Here is a 21,732-nt window from a genome sequence, read left to right on the forward strand (position 1 = left end):
TAGTAGTGAAGGTGGTGGGGTGGTTTGGGTACCAGGGTTAAGATATGAGGGTCAGTTAAGTATAAGGATATTCTCGTCAGTTTATAGGGAGCAAAGTGTATGTGTAGCTGAACTTGAGCCTCATGTATCCACTGGTAGTCTTTCCCTAAATGAGCACACATCTCACAACTTTTTTTCAGTTGTCATTTATTTTTGGCTCTTGGGGCGATGTTATCTTTTCAATATGAAAAAAAGCAAGTTCAACACAAAATAGAAATTTGAAGTGTAGGACAGGATGAAGCCAAGGGCAGGGGAGAGAATAGCAAAAGGAAGAAATGAGATGTTGCCAAAGATGGAGGGTCTCCTTGTCCCCTCTCTGGAAGAATGGTTCAGAAGATTTAGGTGGCAATACACACCTTTCCATGTATACACAGCAGAGCTGGGTGTTTGCTAAGAAAAGGTGGGGATAGGGAGGGCCTTTCTGGAGGCTAGTCCCTCTTCCCTTTTGGCCCCTTTCTCCAACCAGGGGAAAAAGAAGGAATCCAACATATGAAGGAGGTTGTGTAGGAAAGGGAAGGATCCTGCTCAAGAGAGTGGGGCAGACCCTGCAAAAGAAACAGCTCAGGACAGAGCCTGGAAGAAGACTACAAATAGAGATAATACTGTCAACACCTCTCCTGAAGCTGAGAGAGGAGCAAGGAAATTCAGATTCAACAGCTCGGATATCCCTCTCCAAAACTGCTCTAGAATAGAAAACCCTACCCCTTCCTCATAGGTACCTCTACTGCTATGAGGTAGCTTGGTTTCCTTTCCCCTGGGCTAGCACACGGGCTTAGGATGGTGGCCATCTACTGGGTTTTCAGCACATGGTTCTAAATGGGATCTGATGAGACCCAGCTTCTTGGAGAATTATCTTAAAAAATACGGGAAATATCAGCTGGACAGATGTGAGAAGTGGACACCAAAAGGAATTACAGGGTTACCCAGCATGGCAGAAATCTAGGTTTCCCAGAGCGGAAGAGAGGAGACATTCAACAAACAACAAGTATTTATTGAGCGCCTATTATGTGCCAGGCACTGTTTTAGGACCCCCCCCTCCAAAAAAGGAGAAAAAACAAAACAAAATGAGACAGGCAGAAAATGCAATTCTGAGGGAGAGGACAGGGGCAGCTGAGGAAGGCGGCTGAGGGAACGGAGAAGCCTGAGGTGATGGTGCTCTGCCTTAGGCCTCCTCTTCGGCCTCCTCACCGAAATCCTCCTCTTCTTCTGCGGTGGCATCTTGGTACTGCTGGTACTCGGACACCAGGTCGTTCATGTTGCTCTCGGCCTCGGTGAACTCCATCTCGTCCATGCCCTCACCTGTGTACCAGTGGAGGAAGGCCTTGCGCCGGAACATGGCAGTGAACTGCTCTGAGATGCGCTTGAAGAGCTCCTGGATGGCTGTGCTATTTCCTATGAAGGTGACTGCCATCTTGAGGCCACGAGGTGGGATGTCGCAGACTGCCGTTTTGACATTGTTGGGGATCCATTCTACGAAGTAGCTGCTGTTCTTGTTCTGCACGTTGAGCATCTGCTCATCTACCTCCTTCATGGACATGCGCCCACGGAAGACAGCAGCCACAGTGAGGTAACGGCCATGGCGGGGGTCACAGGCAGCCATCATGTTCTTGGCATCAAAGACCTGCTGGGTGAGTTCAGGCACAGTGAGGGCCCGATACTGCTGGCTTCCACGGCTGGTCAGAGGTGCAAAGCCAGGCATGAAGAAGTGGAGACGTGGGAAGGGCACCATGTTGACAGCTAGCTTGCGGAGGTCAGCATTGAGCTGACCAGGGAAGCGGAGGCAGGTGGTGACACCGCTCATGGTGGCTGAGACGAGGTGGTTCAGGTCCCCGTAGGTTGGCGTGGTCAGCTTGAGAGTGCGGAAGCAGATGTCGTAAAGGGCCTCGTTGTCAATGCAGTAGGTCTCATCTGTGTTCTCTACCAACTGATGGACAGAGAGGGTGGCATTGTAGGGCTCGACCACAGTGTCAGACACTTTGGGTGAGGGGACCACACTGAAGGTGTTCATGATGCGGTCGGGATACTCTTCTCGGATCTTGCTGATGAGCAAGGTGCCCATTCCAGAGCCTGTGCCCCCACCCAGTGAGTGGGTCAGCTGGAAGCCCTGCAGGCAGTCACAGCTCTCGGCCTCCTTCCTCACCACATCCAGGACTGAGTCAACCAGCTCAGCCCCCTCTGTATAGTGGCCCTTGGCCCAGTTGTTGCCTGCCCCGGACTGACCTGGAATGGGGTCAGAGGCAAGCTTGATTAGTAAAGCATGAGAGATACAGGACCAAATTTCCACTTTTCAACTTTTGGAATAATGTACACAAATGCGCATTCTCTCTCACTCATCTGTGACACATCCCTACCCTATTATCATCTAGGGCAGTCACTACCAACACCCTGCATTAGAGATTTCAGAACACAGCCCTGGATAAGCACTCCAGTGTAACAATTGTCTCCTAGCCCTTGCTGTCTCCTTTACTCAAATACACTGAACAGTACTAGCTACTAATATGTGCATAACTCACCAAAAACAAAGTTGTCTGGTCTGAATATCTGCCCAAAAGGACCTGAGCGAACAGAGTCCATGGTCCCGGGTTCTAGATCCACCAAGATAGCACGAGGAACATATTTGCCACCTATATGGAAGAAAAGAGAGTAAAAATTGGCAAAGGGGATCAATTGGGGCTGGGAGACAGCCAGGGACCCTAACTTGTGATTCCAAGTGCGGCCACCAGGGGGCAGAAGAGCCAATCTTTTGCCCCAGGGTGGGCAATCAAATCAAGAACGCCTTTAAAAAAGAAAGTATAGATACATCCAAAGGTGGTTAATAGGTCCTCCAGGGCTGGAAAAGAGACCCCCAGAGAAGCAGAAGAGGAGATAGGCCCCCAGCTTCCGGGGCTCCCAACCTCACCTGTAGCTTCATTGTAGTACACGGAGATGCGATCCAGCTGCAGGTCGCTGTCGCCGTGGTAGGTTCCGGTGGGGTCGATGCCGTGTTCATCACTGATCACCTCCCAGAACTGCGGAGGGACAGCAGTGAGACTTCCTTAGCTCTGGTCCCAGCCAATTATGCCCACCCGACCTACGCATTTTAATCCCAGACACGCCCGTGGTGAGCCTGGTTCTAGCGCCTGGCATTCCCTCTGCCTGCCTGCCACGCCCTTCCACCGGACACCCGCAACCCCAAGGAAGCCGCAGCTTTCACTGCTTGGAATGCGAGACGAGGTGTAGCTGGGGAGGCCCGGGGATCCCAGGAAACTGCGGGGTGGGAGTGTGAAGGGAGGGGGATGGAGGCGGCCCGCCAGACGGGGGGAGCACACCTCCCCCCTGCGTACAATGGCCGGGGGTTGAGACCGCTGCAGCAATCGACCACCCCTCTCCACCCCGCCCTCCACGTGACTGCGGCGCCCGCGCCCGCGGTGCCACTGACAAAGGGAGGCGTCGCGCGTGGGCGGGGGCGTGGCGTGCATTCAGCCCGCGAGAGGCGGGGCTCGGCTTCGGCTAGGGCGCCCCCAGCGGGCCGGCAGCGCCGCATTGTCCCGGCGCGCCAGGGGCGCCCGGCCCCGCCCTTCTGCTACAACGTAGCAGCGGCACTTCCTCCCTGCCCTTCCCCCGCTACACTGTAACCGCGCGAAAAGAAAAAAAAAGAAAGAAAGAAAAAGAAAAAAGAAAAACCATCCCCCACCCCCACCTTGTCCTCAGAATTTTCTTCCTTTGCTAGCTTTTCACCCCTTGCTTTAAATAAGGATTCTTTCTCCCACCGTTCAGTCCTGAGGGACCCTTTAAAGAAAAGGACCCTCCTGCCCTCTTTCTCCATATCGGCTCACGCCCTAAAAGGGTCTCTTTACGGGAGATGGAAATAAAATTAATCCAGCGGCTTTTAGTCTTCCATCCCCCAAAGAACTACGGGACCGCCCCTTGGGAATCGCGGGCGCGCGAGATGCCTATCTTTTGGGAAGGGTACCGCGCAGCGCAGCCCAACCTGGCGCACCGCGTCCCCCACCCCACGGTGGGATCCGGGCTCCCTTCAGCCGTCGCCCAGCCTCGCCCCTTCCCCCTCCGGCGAAGCCCAGCCAAGAGGGATGCACATGGGGGAAACCTCGCCTCGCTTTGTCTCGGACCGTTTCCGCATCTCCCTCCCTCCGCGGTCCTCGGACCGTTACAACACTTTCAAGTAAAATCTTACAGAATCAGTCTTCCCACCGCCAAACCCGAAAGGTCCTTAATAGCGTCCCCAAAATGAGCCAACCAAGGCTAATTCCCCCATTTTTCAAAAACAAATTCTAGCTACAAACGTCTGTTATAGAAAACAAAATTTTGAGGGGCAAAGCTTGACTATGGATGGTATGCAAATATATATCACAACCATTCATCATTTATCTGGATTTTTTTTCTTCTCAAAAGAAATATAGTTAAGAGGTTTAAAATCCTTACCTTGGCACCGATCTGGTTGCCACACTGACCGGCCTGGATGTGCACGATTTCCCTCATTGTTAAAATTTATGTTAATTTTTTTGCTCGCCTCAAAGTGTGTACGGGGCAAGAAAATGATATGGAATTTTTTTCTATACTGCTAATCGCAGGCTGGAAGGATGGGACGTGTCCCGGAGGCTGGAGCAGCGAGGTCCGAACGCAGCGGCAGAAGGGTTCTGAGAGGGAGAAAAGAGAGGGGAGGGCGAACGAGGGAAGGCGGGAAGGGCGGGGCGCGCGTGCGCCTAGGCTGGGAGGCGGGAGAACGCGCCCCGCGCCTCGGTCGGGAGACAAAGCCTCATCGAGGCTGGACCTGATTAGTCAATGCCAGTCACGTATAAGACGTCCATTGGTCTCTGCTCGGACGGACGAACGCAGGCCTCACTGGGAGTTGTAGTCCTCCATTGTTGTCCACGCTGCAAAATGAAGGGAGGGATGGGTGGATGCTGGGTTTTTGGTTTTGGGTTTTTTTTTTTAAGGTTTTTTGTTTGTTTATGAAAAATGATCTTGCGCAAGTTTTCTTTCCCTTATGCCTGAGTTTTTTGTACTAAAAGGGAGTAGTTTTCGGGGATACAGGAATTGGGAACCCCAGGGTGCCAGGCGTTGGAAGGTGGAGTGGGCACGCCCTGAATGCTCCCTGCTGCGGTAGCTCTTGGGAAGACAGGGCTGCTGAGCTCAGCGAAAACTGGGGAGAAATGCGGCACCCTGGTCCGCTATCTAACAGCTGGTCTTTTGGTGACCCAAGACCTGAATCCAGTAAACCGCTGCTCCCCCAGATAGGAAGAAAGAGGGGACTGCCCTCCTATTTTCTTGGAAGTTTTCTAGTGATAGTGTTTAATTTAGAAAGAGAAACAAAAGTGCAGCAATGACTTTTCAGAATAGAGATGTAATTGTCCGAGGGTGTGTTCAGAGTAAGTTGAACGGTTTAGAAAAACTGGTATCTGGAGTCTGTGAACTCAGAAGTTTCTGTCCAATGTAAGGGGTTCTGGACCTTAGAGCAGCATTTAAGACACTGCTTTTATCAGAGAACTATGGGATGAAGTGCCTGAATTTCAGTGCCTTCCAGCCTGCCTCTAGACATTTTGGTGAAAGTGTTTTTCAGTTTGCTGAATTCACTGGATAGGTGGCTAGCGGTTGCAATCTTTCAAAAGCCTCAGGATTGAAACAAAAGAGGGGGGCCCATGGGAGAAAATACAATGGGCTCAAGTCAGAGTGGTGTGCTTCTTAGGGTTTAATTCATTCGATAGATACTAAGTGCCCACCAATCCAGAAGCTAGGGATATAAAATGAGTAAAAATGGGTTCCCCAGTCTTCAGGATTTTGCAATTTGATGGGAAGTGTGTAAACAATGGAGTGTGGTAAGCAATGTAAGAGGATGTATGATATCAAGGTCATCACTGTTATTCACAATGCATTCAACACATTTCTCCTTACCCGAACTAAAAATAAACATCAAGTTGTGTAAGACCTTCTCTACCTACTTAAAAGATGATGTTTTTTGTTTCAGGGCATGATCACAATGAAAGCAATTATTTTGTGATGGTGGGGGGAGTTCAGAATTTAGAATTAGAGGACTTGTTTCAAGCTGTCTCTCCCTTATATTAGCTGTAGGAACCTCGGCAGGTCCTTTAACTTCGCAGACTTCAATTCCCTCTGTAAAATCTACTTCCATTTGATTGTAGTGGTCGGAAGAAGGATAATGAATGCAAAAGTACTTCCTAAAGTATACACATAGTCGAACTGTTACTATTCTCTTCTCGTCTTAGTATGAGATAATGAAATAAGATGATTTTATCAACCTTCCTCCACCTCTTGAAAGACCTCAGTCAACCTTTAAGAGAGTTAACAACAGTTCTCCCTCTTCGCCTACGGATCTTTAGGAAAATGACCTCCAACTGTCCATCAGGGATGTAAGGACAGGACTTCTACTAAAAAAGCCAAATCTAAAGGAAATGAAGTTCCACTGCGACGTGGAGTCCTCAAACACCACGCCTACGGGCAGTTCTCCAAACTGCAGCCTCCGGCCACGACTGCAACCCGCTCCTTATTTTCATTTCTCATGAGTCAGCGGACTCCATGTCTGGGAGGACCGAAGAGGGGCTCTCTAGCTGCAGTAGACTCATCCGGCGACGGCTATGGTAAGCCCCTCTATCCGCCGTCGGCACCCAGACTCTGTGGTCGCGGTTTGGAAATCTGCGCGGGAAGTGGGCGGTAGGTGGTGAAGCGGTGGTGGGTTGTGCCTTGGAGTTGCCCAATCGAGGTGCGCCATTCTGTGCGCGCACAGCAGCCTCCGATTACCGCCTCACTCAACCAATTTCAGGCTCCCAGGAAAAGCCGTCCCTTTGAGCTGTTAGGGGGCGGGGGCGAGGCTGGGGGCGAGGCTTTGGCTGGGCCTCCGGGTTGGGAGCTTCGTCAGTCGTCGCTGTGAAAGACAGCAGCAGGAGCCAATCAGCGAATCGGCGCCCTCCGCGCGAGCTCCAGCGCCACGGGGTCGCGGCCGTTACTGGTGGCGCGCGCGCGGGGACTCAAAGTAGGTGAGTTCTGGGGGGCCTCGCCCACGGCTCCTCGGAAGCCATCTTGGTTCTCCCGGAGGGCGGGAGGGGCGTGCCTTGGGTGCGACTGGGCGGAGGATACTTGCAAGTTTGTTTGTCGGGATTATAATACTCATCCTTCCTTGACGCCCCTCCCTGAGTTTAGGTATGAAGACGGGGAGACGTTGGGCCTGGAGGGAACCCCCTGGGGTGGACATCAAAGATGGTGGCCTACTGGATTGGAGCCAAGGGTCCTGGGCTCCCGCTGAGTTCGCCATTCGTAAGGACGGAGTTAGCGCTATCCCCATGGACGCGTCCTACTTTCCCTGTCAGCAGTTAACCTTTGCGGTGGCATCTTTCTAAATGAATTCCACCCGTACTGTTTTGAGTTTTCATCACCTTTGACTTGTCCTTTCTTCAGGAGGGCAGGGTTAATTTTGTGTTTGGTTTGTGAATGTATCCTGAGCTCTTTGAACCGTACCAGGTGCGCTGTAGGTACTGGCGAATGAATATGGTGTGCCCTAGGGGAAGAGACACAGTTCTGCTGGTCCAGTTCTCCAGAGGGTTTGTGAAGGCAGAAATGGAAATCAGTGGTTACAATATAGTGAGAAGGATTAGGGGAGGTACAAGTTCACTGACCAGTGGGGACCGTGTGGGTACACGAAGAACACCAGAAAGCAGGGAAGATTCCAGGAAAGGCCTTATTGAGGAAGTGACATTTGGACTGAATCATAAAGTATGGGTAAGAGTTGGACCAGAAAACTAGTAGTGAAGGGCCAAGAACCTGGCTAAGGCATGCAGGTGTGGGGAACAACAGGAACAGTGTATTCAGAAATTGGGGAGAAGGTTCATGTGGCTGAACCATAGGCTTTGGGGGAGGGGAGCAGGACCTGAGGTTCAGATCATGGAGGATCTTGCTAAGGAGTTGAGATTTTATTTTATCCTGTGGGCATGGAAAGCCACCAAATAGTAAACAGAGGACAGATAGTATCATGGTAATCTTGGGTGAATTCCTTAACTCACCTATGTTGCAGTTGTTTAATTTGATAAATAGAATATAATAATAATAGTTTACAAGGTTCTTGTGAGGATTAAGTGAGTCTGTCAATATAAAGTAACTAGAGCAGTGCTTCACACATAGCAAGCCTCTATGTGTGTCAGCTGTTAGGATTCTTTGCAATTTAGTTTGATCACACTGCGATGTTCTGGTAAAATATAAAAAGCTTGGGCTTTGCCTCCAGAAGCACATTTATTCCTGTCCTTTCCACCTACTTGCTATGTTATCCTGAGCAAGTCATTTAATATTTTTAGCCTTAGTTTCCCAAATGCATGCCTCATATGTCTATTATGCCTAACACATAACACAATGCCCAACACACAGTAGATGCTTGGCAAAGTTTAGCTCCCTTTACAATGATTTTTTCAAACTGTGGGTTCCAACCCAGTAATGGATAGTGAAATCAATTTAGCGGGTTGCAGATCGACATTTAAACAGTAGTGGATGGGGGGGAAAAAGAATGAAAACTATCAGTGTATTGTATACCGTAAGGCTAAGCATTGTTTCTCAAAATGTTTGTCTCTGTACGTGAGCACATACATTTGTATAATTTGTGTACTTGGGACCTTATAATATTTATTCCCTCCCCCATGATATTTATGTTTTATTATAGTCACAAATATTGTTTAAATGTTTCAGAAGGCTAATAACAGAATGATTGTCAGAAGGAGAAATGTCAGCCTCCACAGCTCTCCAGATATACCCCCAGTTATCAGCCTCCTCTTTGAGGCTGTGTGTGTGAAACTGTGATAGAGATGATGATAATGTGCTTCCTTCCCAGGTCATGGAGGACACCCAGGCTGTTAACTGGGAGGTTGAAGAAGAGGAGGAGACAGAGACACCCAATGAATCCTTGGGGTGTAGCTTGGAGCCTGTAGGGCGATTGCATATCTTCAGTAGTGCCCATGGACCAGAAAAAGGTCAGAGGTTATTGGATGCTAAAGTACTGGTATAGGCCTCTTATTTTTGTGGGGAGGTAGTTGGAAGTTGTAAGAAGCTTATACATGTTTCAAGGAGAGCTGAAAATTTTTTCACTGGGAATGCAGAGGAGGGAGCTGATTGAGTTGATTGCTCCAGGCAAGTGCCCTGGACTCAGTGGGCTCAACTTTACTTTGGGAGGAGAAGATGAAGAGGTTCAAATGGAAATCCATCATGGTCTGGAAATGGATGGTGGGGATGGTTGCACAACCGTGGGAATGTACTGAATGCCACTGAACTGCACACTTAAATGTGGTTAAATAGTCCATATTACATACATTTTACCCCAATAGAAAAAACCCAGTGTGGATGGATGGGGTATTGACAGTGAATAACACATTGCTTATATGCTTCAATACCTAGGTGTCCTACAGTTTTTTGATTTTTGGTTTTTTGGTTTTTGGGGTTTTTTTGTGAGTAAAGCGATAGAAGTTTATTAAATGAAGATACAGAAAAAGCTCTCAAGAGTGAGGGGGTCCCAACAGGGTTGTCTGTCTTTTATTTTTCTTATGTGTATGGGGACCTTGAGTTAGTAGTGGGGTTCTTAACAGGAATATTTTCCTGATAGCAGGCCAAGACTTAGGCCTTAACCTATCTACCTCTCTAATTTTTAGATTTCCCCCTATATCTCGGGAAGAATATGGTGGGCCGAATGCCTGATTGCTCTGTGACCCTGCCCTTTTCATCCATCTCCAAACAACATGCAGTGATTGAAATCACAGCTTGGGACAAGGCACCTGTCCTCCAAGATTGTGGCAGCCTCAATGGTACTCAAGTCCTAAGGCCTCCTAAGGTCCTAAGCCCAGGGGTGAGTCATCGGCTAAGGGACCAGGAGTTGATTCTCTTTGCTGACTTGCCCTGCCAGTACCATCGCCTGAATGTCCCTCTGCCCTTTGTTTCCCGGGGCTTTCTAACTGTAGAAGAGACACCCAGGGTACAGGGAGGAACTCAACCACAGAGGCTCCTGTTGGCTGAGGACTCGGAGGAGGAAGTAGGTATGTTTGTGTATTGGGAGGGTGGGTGAGAAGATGGAGATGGTGAGTGTAAAACAATCAACTTACTCCTTTCTACTCTTCACAGATTCTCCTTCTGAAAGGTGTGTGATGAAAGAACCAAGGACCTCCTCTTTGGCAGCAGTAGTTCCAGAGAGGTGAGTGCCAAAGGGCCAGATACTTGAGTCTTCAAAAGGAGGAGGAACCAGGGACTGTAGGATACCTCTGGAAGAGATGCTTATCATGAAAGTGGGGCTGGGGAATTGCATGTACTCTTTTGCTCAGCTGAACTTTTACTGAGCACCTCTGATTGTGCCAAGTAGAGAACTAATTGCTGGAGAGGGAAAAAAACAAAAACAAAAAACAGCTAGTGTCTTGTGTCTGCACTTAAGGAGCTCATAGTTGAGTGGAGTATTCTTTCTTGGGAAACAAGTGCTATAGACTCTTTCCCTTCTCTTCCCTTCACAGTGATGAAGAGGGGCCTTCTCCTGCCCCAGACGGTCCTGGGCTACCATTTGCCTTCAACCTGGACAGTGACACAGATGAGGAAGAAAGTCAGCATCCAGCAGCAGGAGAGGCCTCCTTGGCTGCCAGAACAGGCTCCACTGCAGAGACAGAACAGCCTAAAGTTCTGGCAACTGAAATCCAGCTTGAAAAGGATCAGTGTTCAGTGAAGGAGAGGAACAATGACACAAAAGTTGAGAAGGATGCAAGGAATGAAGTGGTCCCACTTGGGGCCACTCTGGAGAGAAATCAAACTGCTGGGGAGGACAGTGACACAGATATGGATGAGAGCAGGCCTGCTGGGCTCCATTTGGAAAGGGCCCAGGCTTCTGGCATCATAGACAGTGATACTGATGTGGAAGAAGAAGGGATCCCTGCAACCCCAGCTGTAGTTCCTATAAAGAAGAGGCAAATCTTTCATGGAGTTAGTACAGAGAGTCCTCAGGCACCTGCTTTGGTACATCTACAGGAGAGCCCAACTGGTAGTGATACGGATGTGGAGCAAAGTGAGCTCCAACTGGCAGTCCCTCCAGAGAGAAACCAAGCCTCCGTCGTGATTGACAGCAATACAGATGACGAGGAAGAAGTCTTAGCAGCGCTCACTTTGGCACGTCTGAAAGAGAGCCGAGCCAATACATGGAAGAGAGATACAGATGTGGAAGAGGACAGGGCCCAACCTGTGGCCCTTCTGGAGCAAAGCCAAACCTCTGCTGGGAGAGACAGTGACACAGACGTGGAGGAGGAGGGGATCCCAATGGAAAAGAGAGGAACTGTTCCCAAGTGTCATACAGATAAGGCACATTCAGAAAAGAGGCAGTCTCCTCTCCGAGACAGTGAACTAGGGGTGGACAAAGATAAGAGCTCACTTGGGGTCCACCTGGAGAGAAGCCAGGCCTCTGCCACAGTGGACATCAACACACAAGTGGAGGAGAAGGCCCTGTCAGGGCCAGCTGTTACACTTGTGGGGAAGCATCAGGTGCCTATGGTATGGACAAGCCAAACAGATGCGGAAGTAGAAGGGGGCCAAGCAAAGCTGCCTGTGATGCATCTAGAGGAAGCCCACCCTCCTCCACTTGGGGACTGTGAGACAGATGCAGAAGAGGGCACATCCTTAGCAGCCTCAGTGGTGGCAGATACAGGAAAGTGCCAGCTTCCGGCAAAAAGGGATGCTGGGACAGAATGGGCTGCAGCTGTTCTTGAGCGGGAGAGAGCTCTTGAGGCAAGGGCCCAGGGTGAGTCCCTTGTGTCACAGGTGGAGCAGGATCTTCTCCCTGTGTCCAGGGAGAACCTTATAGATCTGGTGGTGGACACAGGCACTTCAGGGGAACCCATCCAGCCACAGAGAGAGGGAGCCCAGACCCCCACAGAAAGGGAGAGAGACCCACATGGGAATAAGACCAAGGACTTTGGGGACAACCATGGTGGTAAGTGCTGGCCTTCCTCCCTTGGCCCCTAAAAGAAAGAATTACAGGGTATCTTAGTCTGTTTGGGCTGCTGTAACAGAATGCCATAGGTTGGGTGGTTTATAAACAACAGAAATTTTTTCTCATAGTTGTGAAGGCTGGGAAGTCCCAAGATCAGTATAGTCATGTTCTTTTTTTTATTATTATTTTATTTTATTTATTTATTTATTTGACACAGAGAGAGACAGCCAGCGAGAGAGGGAACACAAGCAGGGGGAGTGGGAGAGGAAGAAGCAGGCTCTCGGGAGGAGCCCGATGTGGGGCTCGATCCCAGAACGCTGGGATCACGCCCTGAGCCGAAGGCAGACGCTTAACAACTGCGCCACCCAGGCGCCCCTAGTCATGTTCTGGTGAAGACCTGCTTCCTTATTCATAGGCAGCTGTCTTCTCACTATGTCCTCACATGGCAGAACGGCACAAAGGGAATTCAGGGGTCTCTTTTATAAGGGTACTAGTCCCATTCATGTGGGTTCTAACCTCATGACCTAATCATCTCCCAAAGAACTCACCTCCTAATAAAATCACATTGGGAATTAGGTTTCAAATATGAATTTGGGTGGGGATACAAACACTTGGTCCATTGCAGAGAGCTTGGGGTTAGGGAGAAAATGGTAGAGAAAGAATAAGGGGTTAAGCGTCAGATATGACCTTTTTTTCTTTTTTTAAGATTTTATGTTTTTGTCAGAAAGAGAGCAGCAGGCAGAGGGAGAAGCAGGCTCCCCGCTGAGCAAGGAACCCAATAGGATACTCGATCCCAGGACCTTGGGATCATGACCTGAGTTGAAGGCAGAAGCTTAACTGACTGAGCCACCCCGGCGTCTCCTGATATGACTTTTTATTATCTATTTTATATTCCTCCCCTCCCAGATTCTGAAGACCTGGACCTACAGGCTACCCAGTGCTTTGTGGAGAGAGAGAATCAGAGCCCAGAAGGTGAGGACATCCATGTCGTGTGGATGTTGGTGCAAGTGGGAGCTGGGAGCCCAGACTGATGGTCCTTGAAGGTTGTGAAAAGTAGCATGGGTAGGGCAGGAGGCCGGGAATGGGACCCTGGAGTTCTGTGGAAGAGCTGTGCTTGAGCCAGCTTTTCTCGTGCAGCAGTCCAGAGCATGGAGGATGAAGCCACCCAGGCCTTCCTGGTTACTTTACCCCAAGAGCCTGGCCCTTCCTGTTGCAGTTTCCAGGCCCCAGGTATAAAGAAACTCTATCCTTCATGCCCCTAACTTGGCATAATTGCTTTTTCCCTCTACATGTTTCTTTCATATTCTTTGACTCTTTTGCTGATGTTTCTTTCTCCATCTCCATCATTTTTAAAGAGGCTGCTATGAGAATGTCTATATGCATGTGGGGTCTTAACTTTCTGAGACAAATATTAAATGTTATGACTGTCCTCTTTATTCCCAACTTTCCTTTAATAATCCACTTAGGTTTATTATTCATGAATTTTTTCTTTTAAAGATTTTATTTATTTATTTATTTATTTGAGGGAGAGAGCAAGCATACCCACACGAGTGGGGGGGGAGGGGCAAAGGGAGAGGGAGAAGCAGACTCTCCACTGATCAGGGAGCCCTACACAGGGCTTGATCCCAGGACCTGAGCCGAAGGCAGATGCTTAACTGACTCAGCTACCCAGGCGCCACTATTATTCATAAATTTATCTTAATCTTTTCTCAACCTATTACGTTTTCAATCTTCATTTCTCTCTCTTTCTCTCTTTCTCTCTCTCTCTGACTCTTTACTTCCAGGTGCCCTGGATGAGCCGTGGGAAGTCTTGGCAACACAGCCATTCTGTCCGAGAGAGTCTGAGGCCTCTGAGCCCCAGCCCATTGCCGCCCACCTTGATGCCCATGGATCTTGCCCCTCTACACCTAGGACAACACCACAAGCCCAACATCCAGAGGGCCCAATTCATGAAGAGCCACTGGGGATTCAAGGCAGAGGGATGCAGACTGTGCAGAAAGACATGGGTACACCAAGAGAAGCAGTAGAGGGGGTGGCCCCTGAGAGAGGACCATTGAACAGGGAAACCAAGAACCTGCCAGCAGGAGAGAGAGAAGATATGATAGAAGAAGAAGCTTTAACCAGAGGGATACGGGTGTTAGCTAGAGATAATCAGGGACAAGAGTCTGACCAAAAGGTGAAAAGTGCAAGTATTAAAAGGAATATGGAGAGTTTAAACATAGAAATTGAGATACCCAACGAAGTACAAGAGGAAGGGATAGGAAAGCAGACTCTTGCAAGAGAAATATTTGAGAGAGAAGCAGAGAAACTAGTACTAGAGAGAGGGGGTGAGCCAAGCGGATTAGGCATCGAGGTACCAGAAGTAAAGCTGGAGAGAGGCCCACAGAGAGGGGAAACAGGGAAGGGAAGCCAGGACCAGGAAGAGCAGGCTTCCAGTTTAACATCGGAGCCTAGAGCAGGGACAGGGGACCATCAGGGACTTGCTTCAGCCCCAGGAGCTTCTGGGAGCCAGTCAGGTGGAGCCCCAATGAGCCCCAGGAGGCAACAGAGAGGTGAGTGAAGGTAGAGGGAAACCCAAGGTGGTACAGAGCCCTTGTGCTAATCAACCCCTAGGTGTCTTGACTGCTTATACCTCAGCTCCGCTTGTTTACTTTCTGTCTAGGCCACGTGACTTGCAAGATGCCACCTGCTGACAAGGCCTCTGTGGTGAGAGCTGCTTTTTCTACCTCTATTCACTGCCCCCTCCCCTGACCTTACTTTAATCTACTCCTCCATCTTCTCCATTTTCTTCAGTTGTCACCACTCCTTAGTTGGGTTCTGTCCCTTTCTCTTTACACCTATCATTTTCCTTATCTGTTTGCCAAGTTCTGTCTCCCTCTACCTGACTCAGAATGTCCATTTTTTCATGTCTTTCTCCTCTTTTTCCAACCATCCGCTTATTACCATCATCCATCTGTGGAGAACACTATGCTGGCATGAGGAGAGGTGTGGGAATGAGGACAGTTGCCTCCCTAGGAAGTTCCCAGTCTCATGGAAGGGAGGTCATAGACAAGTGAAATGCCAGGAACACACTGTAACCATAAATAAGTATTAAGAACAGTATCCAAGTACTGTTTCCTCTCTGCCTCTTCCTCCCTCACTTGCTTCTATTTCTCCTCAGGGTGATCAGGAATCCGCAGATGCTTGTCTGCCTCCTGCAGTGCCTGAAGCCTCAACCCCACACCAGAACCCCCTTCTCTCTCAGAGTCAAAAACATCCTGTGCCCCAGTCCTTCCTTTCTCCTTCTCTATCTTCTTTAGAGCCCATTCCCAGGACCACACAACATGGGAATCAGGAAGTTCCAGAGACTCCCTTGTCATCAGAGATGGAGCCTCTCCACCCAAAATCCAAAGTCAGGCTCCGAGGGTCTTCCAGGAAGACACCCTCCGCAATTTCTTCTTTAGCCCTTGAACCTCATTCTACCAGCCCCACAGACCAGCCCCTCAGTCCCAAGCTCACATCTCGGGTCACTCGGGGCAGGACACATAGGTCCTCTGTCAAGACCCCTGATCCAGTTGTCCCCACAGCCCCTGAGCTCCAGATTTCCACCTCCAAAGACCAGCCTGTCACCTCTGAGTCCACATTGCAGGTCACTCGGAGTAGGACACATAGGTTCTCTGTCAAGACCCCTGAACTGGTTGTTCCTATGGTCCCTGAAGTCCAGCCTTCCACCTCCAAAGAGCAGCCTGTCACTGCTGAGCTCATATCTCCGGGCAGGACCCGTAAATCTGTCAAGATCCCTGAACCAGTTGTCTCCCCAGCCACTCGGGGCAAGGCACATGGGTCCTCTGTCAAGACTCCCAAACCAGTTATCCCTACAGCCACTGAGCTCCAGCCTTCTACTTCCAAAGACCAGTCTGTCACCCCTGAGCCCATATCTCGGGTCACTTGGGGCAGGACTCGTAGGTCCTCTGTCAAGATTCCTGAACCAACTGTCCCCACAGTCCCTGAACTCCAGCCTTCCACCTCCAAGGACCAGTCTATCACCCCTGAGCCCACATCTCAGGTCGCTTGGGGCAGGACACGTAGGTCCTCTGTCAAGACTCCTGAACCAACTGTCTCCACAGCCCCTGAACTCCAGCCTTCCACCTCCAAAGACCAGTCTGTCATCACTGAACCCACATCTGGGGCCACTCACAGCAGGACACATAGGTCTTCTGTCAAGACTCCTGAGCCAATTATCCCAACAGCTCCTGAAGTCCAGCCTTCTATCCCCACAGACCAGCCTGTCATCCCCAAACCCACATCTCAGGTCAGGACACCCAGGTCTGCTAAGACCCCTGATCCAATTGTCCCCACAGCCCTTGACCTCCAGCCTACCACCCCCGGAGGCCAGCCTGTCACCCCCAAACGTACATCTCGGGGCAGGACACCTAGGTCTTCTAGCAAGACCCCCAAATCAGTTGTCCCCACGGTCCCTGAGCTCCAGACTTCCACCCCCACAGACCAGCCTGTCACCCCCAAACTCACATCTCAGGCAACTCGGGGCAGGACACAAAGGTCCTCTATCAAGACCCCTGAGCCAGTTGCCCCCACAGCGCCTGAACAGCCTTCCATCTCCACAGATCAGCCTGTCACTCCTGAGCCCACATCTCGGGCCACTCGGGGCAGGACACATAGGTCCTTTGTCAAGATCCCCCAGCCAACTGAACCCACAGCCCCTGACCTTGAATCTCTCACCCCCACAGATCGGCTGGTCACCCCCAAGGCTCAGGGTAGTCAGGGTAAGACACTAAGGTCTTCTACAGTAAGTGCTCTGCCAGTTCTTACCAACCCTGAATTCCAGTCTCCTGTTCCCACAGACCAGCCTATTCCCCCTGAGCCCATCCCTCAAGCCACTTGCAGCAGGAGGCTGAGGGCCACTAGGAAGCATGGATCCCTCACAGCTCCCATTGTCTGTGAGCCCTCCTCTGCACTCCCTGAACCTAAATCTCGGTCCTCAAGGAACCAAAGACAAGGAGCAGTGAGAGCAGTTGAGTCCCTCAGGACCATTCCCAAGCCTGCCTTTTCCCAGCTTCCTGAGGCCCCCACTCAGGCTACCCAGATCCAAAATGTAGAGGCAGCAGGCGGATCTGAGCTCACCCCAGAGCCCCTGCCTAAGGCCGCTCAGAGTCGCAAGAGGCCTTTGGCTACTGTGGATAAACCCCCACTTCAAAAACGGCTCCAAAGAGGAGAAGTCACCCAGAAGACAGTGTTCCTCAAAGAAGAGGAAGAAGATCCAACGGAGAGGCCAGGGAAGGAGGAGGTGAGGAGAGGGCTAGGGCTATGAAGCTAGGAAAGGGCTTAAAGGCTCAGAAACTCCCAGCAAGGTCTTTCTCAATTCCAGGATGTAGTGGTTCCAGGACCAGGCAAGAGAAAGAGAGACCAAGCAAAGGAGGAGCCCAAGGGAATCCCAAGCCATAACCTTCGACGGACCAAACCTAACCAAGAGTCCACGGCCCCCAAAGTAGGAGAGAAGGGGCATGGGACTTGGTGGGAGACAAACATGGGAAGATGGGAGGAGACCTAGGGGTGTGGGGTTGCTGTGGCATGGGTTGCTGTGACCAGCTCAGGTTAACCACCCCCACAGGTACTCTTCACAGGAGTGGTGGATGCCCGTGGAGAGCGGGCAGTGCTGGCCCTGGGGGGAAGTCTGGCTAGCTCCGTGGCAGAGGCTTCCCACCTGGTAACTGATCGAGTCCGACGCACGGTCAAGTTCCTCTGTGCCCTGGGGCGGGGGATCCCCATCCTCTCCTTGGACTGGCTGCACCAGGTGAGAGTCTAAGAGATGACATACCATCAGAGATACTGATGGCAGAAGACTACTCACATGGTGCTCTTGGGGGGGAAAGAGGTACAGGAAGACAAGGGAGGTGAGTGAGGTGGAAAGCTTAATTCAGAGAACATTTCATTTGCTCTTTCCAAATGCTAGGTAGAAAAGCTGGGTGGTGGGCTGGGCTGAGCTTTCGTGCTGACTGCTACTGTCCTTAGTCCCGCAAGGCTGGTTGCTTCTTGCCCCCGGATGAATATGTGGTGACTGATCCTGAGCAGGAGGAGAACTTTGGCTTCAGCCTTCGAGATGCCCTGAGCCGGGCTCAGGAGCGAAGGTTGCTGGAGGTGAGAGGCTGTCTTTGCCCCATGCTTCAGCCTTCCCTCCAGAGGCTCCCCAGCTGTTCATGGCCTCTCAGTGCATACATTTATGGCCTCCCCCATTTGCTTCCTCTTAGGGCTATGAAATCCACGTGACCCCAGGAGTCCAGCCACCACCACCTCAGATGGGAGAGATCATCAGCTGCTGTGGAGGCACCGTACTACCCAGCATGCCCCGGTCCTATAAGGTATGGGTGGTGTGTTTTGGATCTGGTGAGGTGGCAGTAAAGAGGTGGCTGGAATGGGAAAGGGTTGGAGAACCAAACAGGTATGGATGGGAACACACGGGTAGTGAAAGGGTGAGGGGAAGCTCTGTAATATGTGAAGGGATAGGAATAAAGAAGTCTGCTGATTCCGAGTGGATTTTTTATTTTGTATTTTAAAATTTTTCAAATATACACAAAGGGAGAAAGAACCTCTATTATTAATGAACCTCCATATATCAATCACTCAGGTCTAACAAGGTAGTTTAGACTTCGCTACATTTTCTCCATTTATCACTTTTTTTCTTTTTCTTTGCTGAACTATTTTAAAGGAAACTGCAAAAACATCATATTATTCCCCCAAAATACTTAAAGTATACTTCTCTAAGAAATTATGTGCTTTTTTTTTTTAACATAATCACAGTGCCATTATTGATCCATAACAAAATTAACAATAGTTCCTCGGTCATTTTCTTTTTTCTTTTTTTTTTTTTTTTAAAGATTTTATTTATTTATTCGACAGAGATAGAGACAGCCAGCGAGAGAGGGAACACAAGCAGGGGGAGTGGGAGAGGAAGAAGCAGGCTCATAGCGGAGGAGCCTGATGTGGGGCTCGATCCCATAACGCCGGGATCACGCCCTGAGCCGAAGGCAGACGCTTAACCGCTGTGCCACCCAGGCGCCCCTCCTTGGTCATTTTCTTATACTCCATTAGTCAGATCTCTCCAGTTGGCCAGAAATGTCTCTTTACGGTTCAAGTCAGGATTCAGATGAGATCCATGTATCGCCACAATTGCATATCGCTTAATTCTTTTTTGCTGTAAAAAGGATCTCCCCCAACCCACCCAGCCTTTTTTTATTCCATTGACTTCCTACAGAAACTAGGTCAGTTGTTCTTTAGAATGTTCCAGTCTGGGTTTTTCTGTTTGCTCTTGTGTTGTGTGATTTGTCTTGTTCTTCTTTTACATCCCTTGTAAACTACAGTTAATTTTAAAAGCTTGAATAAGTCAGGTTCAGCTTTTCTGGCAAGAGTACCTCTAGCAGTATGCTTCATATCAGGAGGTCTATTTTAGTGATGCTGAAACCGATTAGTGAGTTTCTACAATTCTTTTCCACCCCTGACTTTGTCTTTGCTCTCTCTCTCTCCCCAGCCTCAAAGAGTTGTGATTACATGCCCCCAGGACTTCCCTCGATGCTCTATTCCATTTCGGGTTGGGCTGCCCATCCTCTCACCTGAGTTCCTGCTGACAGGAGTGCTGAAGCAGGAAGCCAAGCCAGAGGCCTTCATCCTGTCCACTTTGGAAATGTCATCCTCCTGAAAATGTCACCACAGTACTCTTTTCCCTCCCAGACGAGTAAATAAAGTGGTAGAAAAGATTTGGAAGAAAGAACCTAGGGCTTTAGAAAGGATTGGGGTATAGTGACCTGATTTGTCTTGGAACATGGGTGGGGCTGAAAAGGCTTATGGGTAAACAAAAAGATAGGAAGATTTGGAGCCACAGATTTCTTAAACGGACACTTTGAGTTGGGTAATCCCATACTCAGATATCATAAGTGGCTACCCTTAGCAGGACTGAGGTACTTATGCTTTGTGGCACACACAGTGTCCTGCCTGCTGTTTGGAAGCCATTTCTCTTCCTCTTTTACTGGGATTCTTACTCATCCTCTGAAAGATAGTGGAAACAATTTTAGTGTCAAGAACTTGAAGGGATGCTTGGAGTGGGTAATTCGAGGTTGGAGTTATGGAATGCTCTCAAGTATTTTCCTTCTCCATCTTGTTAGAAGCGTTCTTTAGCTTTGACTTTGAGCAAATCTCTACACTTTTCTGGCCTGCTTTCCCAGTATTTATAAAGTTAGAGCTTAGGTTTAAACTCTGATAAATAAATATTCACTCTGTGCCTTATGGTGTAGTGCAGTTTTTTTTAACATATCTGAAATTTAAATTTTACTTATTTTTTAATTTTTATTTTTAAAGTAAAGCTCTATACCCAACGTGGGGGCTTGAACTCACAACCCTGAGATCAAGAGTCTCACACTCCACCAACAGAGCCAGCCAGGTGCCCCTTAAATTTAAATTTTAAAAATTGGTTGATTACAATGATGTGGAGAAATTGGAACCCTTATTATACATTGCCGGTAGAAATATAAAATGGCTCAGCTGCTGTGGTAAGTAGTCTGACAGTTTCTCAAAGAATTAGACATAGAATTACCAAATGACCCAGTAATTCCATTAGTAGGTATACACCCAAAAGAATTAAAACTTGTGTTCAAACAAATACTTGTACACAAATGTTCATATCAGCACTTCACAAGAGCCAAAAGGTGAAAAGAAAAATGGTCATCAGCCGTTGAGGAAATACATGTGGCATATCCATACAATGGAATATTATTCATCCATAAAAGGGGATGAAGTACTGATTCATGCTACAGTGTTTTGAGGATGAACCTCAAAAGCATTATGCTAAGTGAAAGGAGCCAGACACAGAAAGTCACCTTGGATAATTCCACTTACGTGAAATACGTGGAATAGGTAAATGCATAGAGACAGTAGAGTGGTGGTTGCCAGGAGCTGGGAGAAGGGGAAAATAGGGAGTGACTGCTTAATGGGTACAGGGTTTTACTTTGGAGTGATGAAAACGCTGTGGAACTAGGTAGAGATGGCGATTGCACACATAATGTATTAAAATGTCACTGGATTTTTCTTTTTAAAATAGTTAATTTTATGTTATGTGGATTTCACTTTAATAAAAAAAGATGGGTGATTAGTTTGTGATATTTCTGCAAGTAAATTTTACTTAAGTTTATAAAACTTTGGTGTAGTAGAATGAGCACGAGCTTTGCTGACTTTTAACACTGCTGACTTTTAAACATATAAACATGTCTCAATATACCTCATTTGGGTAGGACCCAAATAAATGTTAGTCCCCTTGCACAACTCAGAGCCTGTACTGTGTGAAACTGTCTATGGCCTGAAGGTCCAGGGGATTACAGTACCAGCTGTCTCTATACCCTCATTTAGCACTCATGTGCACTCTTACATTGAAATGCCCCAGTTTAAATTTTTGGAGAATAGAGAGCTTTTCTTACACTTCCAATAAATACTATAGCTTATAGCACAAATAAGAATCTCTATCATTCAAAGTCCTAGCAGGAAATGATGGCACAGTCAAACAAAAGTAATTTGGAGAGAGTTTAATAAAAGGAAATTTACAAAGAAGTTGCGCGAGTGTAGAGAAATCATAATGTTGCAGTACTCTAGTACCCACAGCTCTATCGTGAGCACCTGTAAATCCTAAAGGTTGAGAGGAGAGAGCAGTTTTGCAGAGAGGGCTTCCTCAAAAAAAGCTGTGTTTTTCATTGGTATAGTCCATTCAGGAC

The 21,732-nt window shown here is 48.8% G+C and overlaps 2 protein-coding genes across 18 annotated transcripts; one reads left to right on the forward strand and one right to left on the reverse strand.

Annotated features, from left to right (window-relative positions):
- Positions 1 to 1,012: 1,012 nt before the first annotated feature.
- On the reverse strand, positions 1,013 to 4,808 carry TUBB (tubulin beta class I). The gene is made up of 4 exons (XM_026511304.4): positions 4,462 to 4,808; positions 2,939 to 3,047; positions 2,553 to 2,663; positions 1,013 to 2,259 (listed from the first exon to the last, which is right to left on the reverse strand). The coding sequence occupies exons 1-4, from the start codon at positions 4,516 to 4,518 to the stop codon at positions 1,202 to 1,204; spliced, it is 1,335 nt and encodes a 444-aa protein (XP_026367089.1). The 5' UTR covers positions 4,519 to 4,808; the 3' UTR covers positions 1,013 to 1,201.
- Positions 4,809 to 6,556: 1,748 nt separating this feature from the next.
- Positions 6,557 to 20,257, forward strand: MDC1 (mediator of DNA damage checkpoint 1). 17 transcript variants are annotated; one of them, XM_044388693.3, is made up of 15 exons: positions 6,557 to 6,635; positions 8,867 to 9,005; positions 9,678 to 10,058; positions 10,144 to 10,213; positions 10,524 to 11,983; positions 12,890 to 12,955; positions 13,121 to 13,213; positions 13,768 to 14,535; positions 14,646 to 14,689; positions 15,144 to 17,267; positions 17,349 to 17,468; positions 17,592 to 17,774; positions 17,993 to 18,118; positions 18,229 to 18,339; positions 19,506 to 20,257. In XM_044388693.3, the coding sequence occupies exons 1-15, from the start codon at positions 6,633 to 6,635 to the stop codon at positions 19,671 to 19,673; spliced, it is 5,856 nt and encodes a 1,951-aa protein (XP_044244628.3). In that variant the 5' UTR covers positions 6,557 to 6,632; the 3' UTR covers positions 19,674 to 20,257. The 17 variants fall into 17 exon arrangements, with proteins under 17 accessions (XP_044244628.3, XP_026367096.3, XP_026367098.3 ...); XM_026511311.4 differs by lacking the exon at positions 6,557 to 6,635 and adding an exon at positions 6,689 to 7,031; XM_026511313.4 differs by lacking the exon at positions 6,557 to 6,635 and adding an exon at positions 6,689 to 7,027.
- The last annotated feature ends 1,475 nt before the right edge of the window (positions 20,258 to 21,732 follow it).

Source organism: Ursus arctos, unplaced genomic scaffold (genome assembly GCF_023065955.2).
Source record: "Ursus arctos isolate Adak ecotype North America unplaced genomic scaffold, UrsArc2.0 scaffold_31, whole genome shotgun sequence".
Lineage (NCBI taxonomy): Eukaryota > Metazoa > Chordata > Mammalia > Carnivora > Ursidae > Ursus > Ursus arctos.

What these genes read in the sequence shown, in the direction of transcription:
- TUBB (XM_026511304.4), bottom strand. Translation starts at nt 4,518, where the DNA reads ATGAGGGAAATCGTGCACATCCAGGCCGGTCAGTGTGGCAACCAGATC. An exon ending in GTACTACAATGAAGCTACAG is followed by an intron (nt 2,664 to 2,938) that starts GTGAGGTTGGGA and finishes TCTTCCATATAG; the next exon opens with GTGGCAAATATGTTCCTCGT. An exon ending in ACCAGACAACTTTGTTTTTG is followed by an intron (nt 2,260 to 2,552) that starts GTGAGTTATGCA and finishes ACCCCATTCCAG; the next exon opens with GTCAGTCCGGGGCAGGCAAC.
- MDC1 (XM_057304907.1), top strand. Translation starts at nt 7,483, where the DNA reads ATGTATCCTGAGCTCTTTGAACCGTACCAGGTGCGCTGTAGGTACTGG. An exon ending in AGAGGCCAGGGAAGGAGGAG is followed by an intron (nt 17,268 to 17,348) that starts GTGAGGAGAGGG and finishes TCTCAATTCCAG; the next exon opens with GATGTAGTGGTTCCAGGACC. An exon ending in CCTTGGACTGGCTGCACCAG is followed by an intron (nt 17,775 to 17,992) that starts GTGAGAGTCTAA and finishes TACTGTCCTTAG; the next exon opens with TCCCGCAAGGCTGGTTGCTT.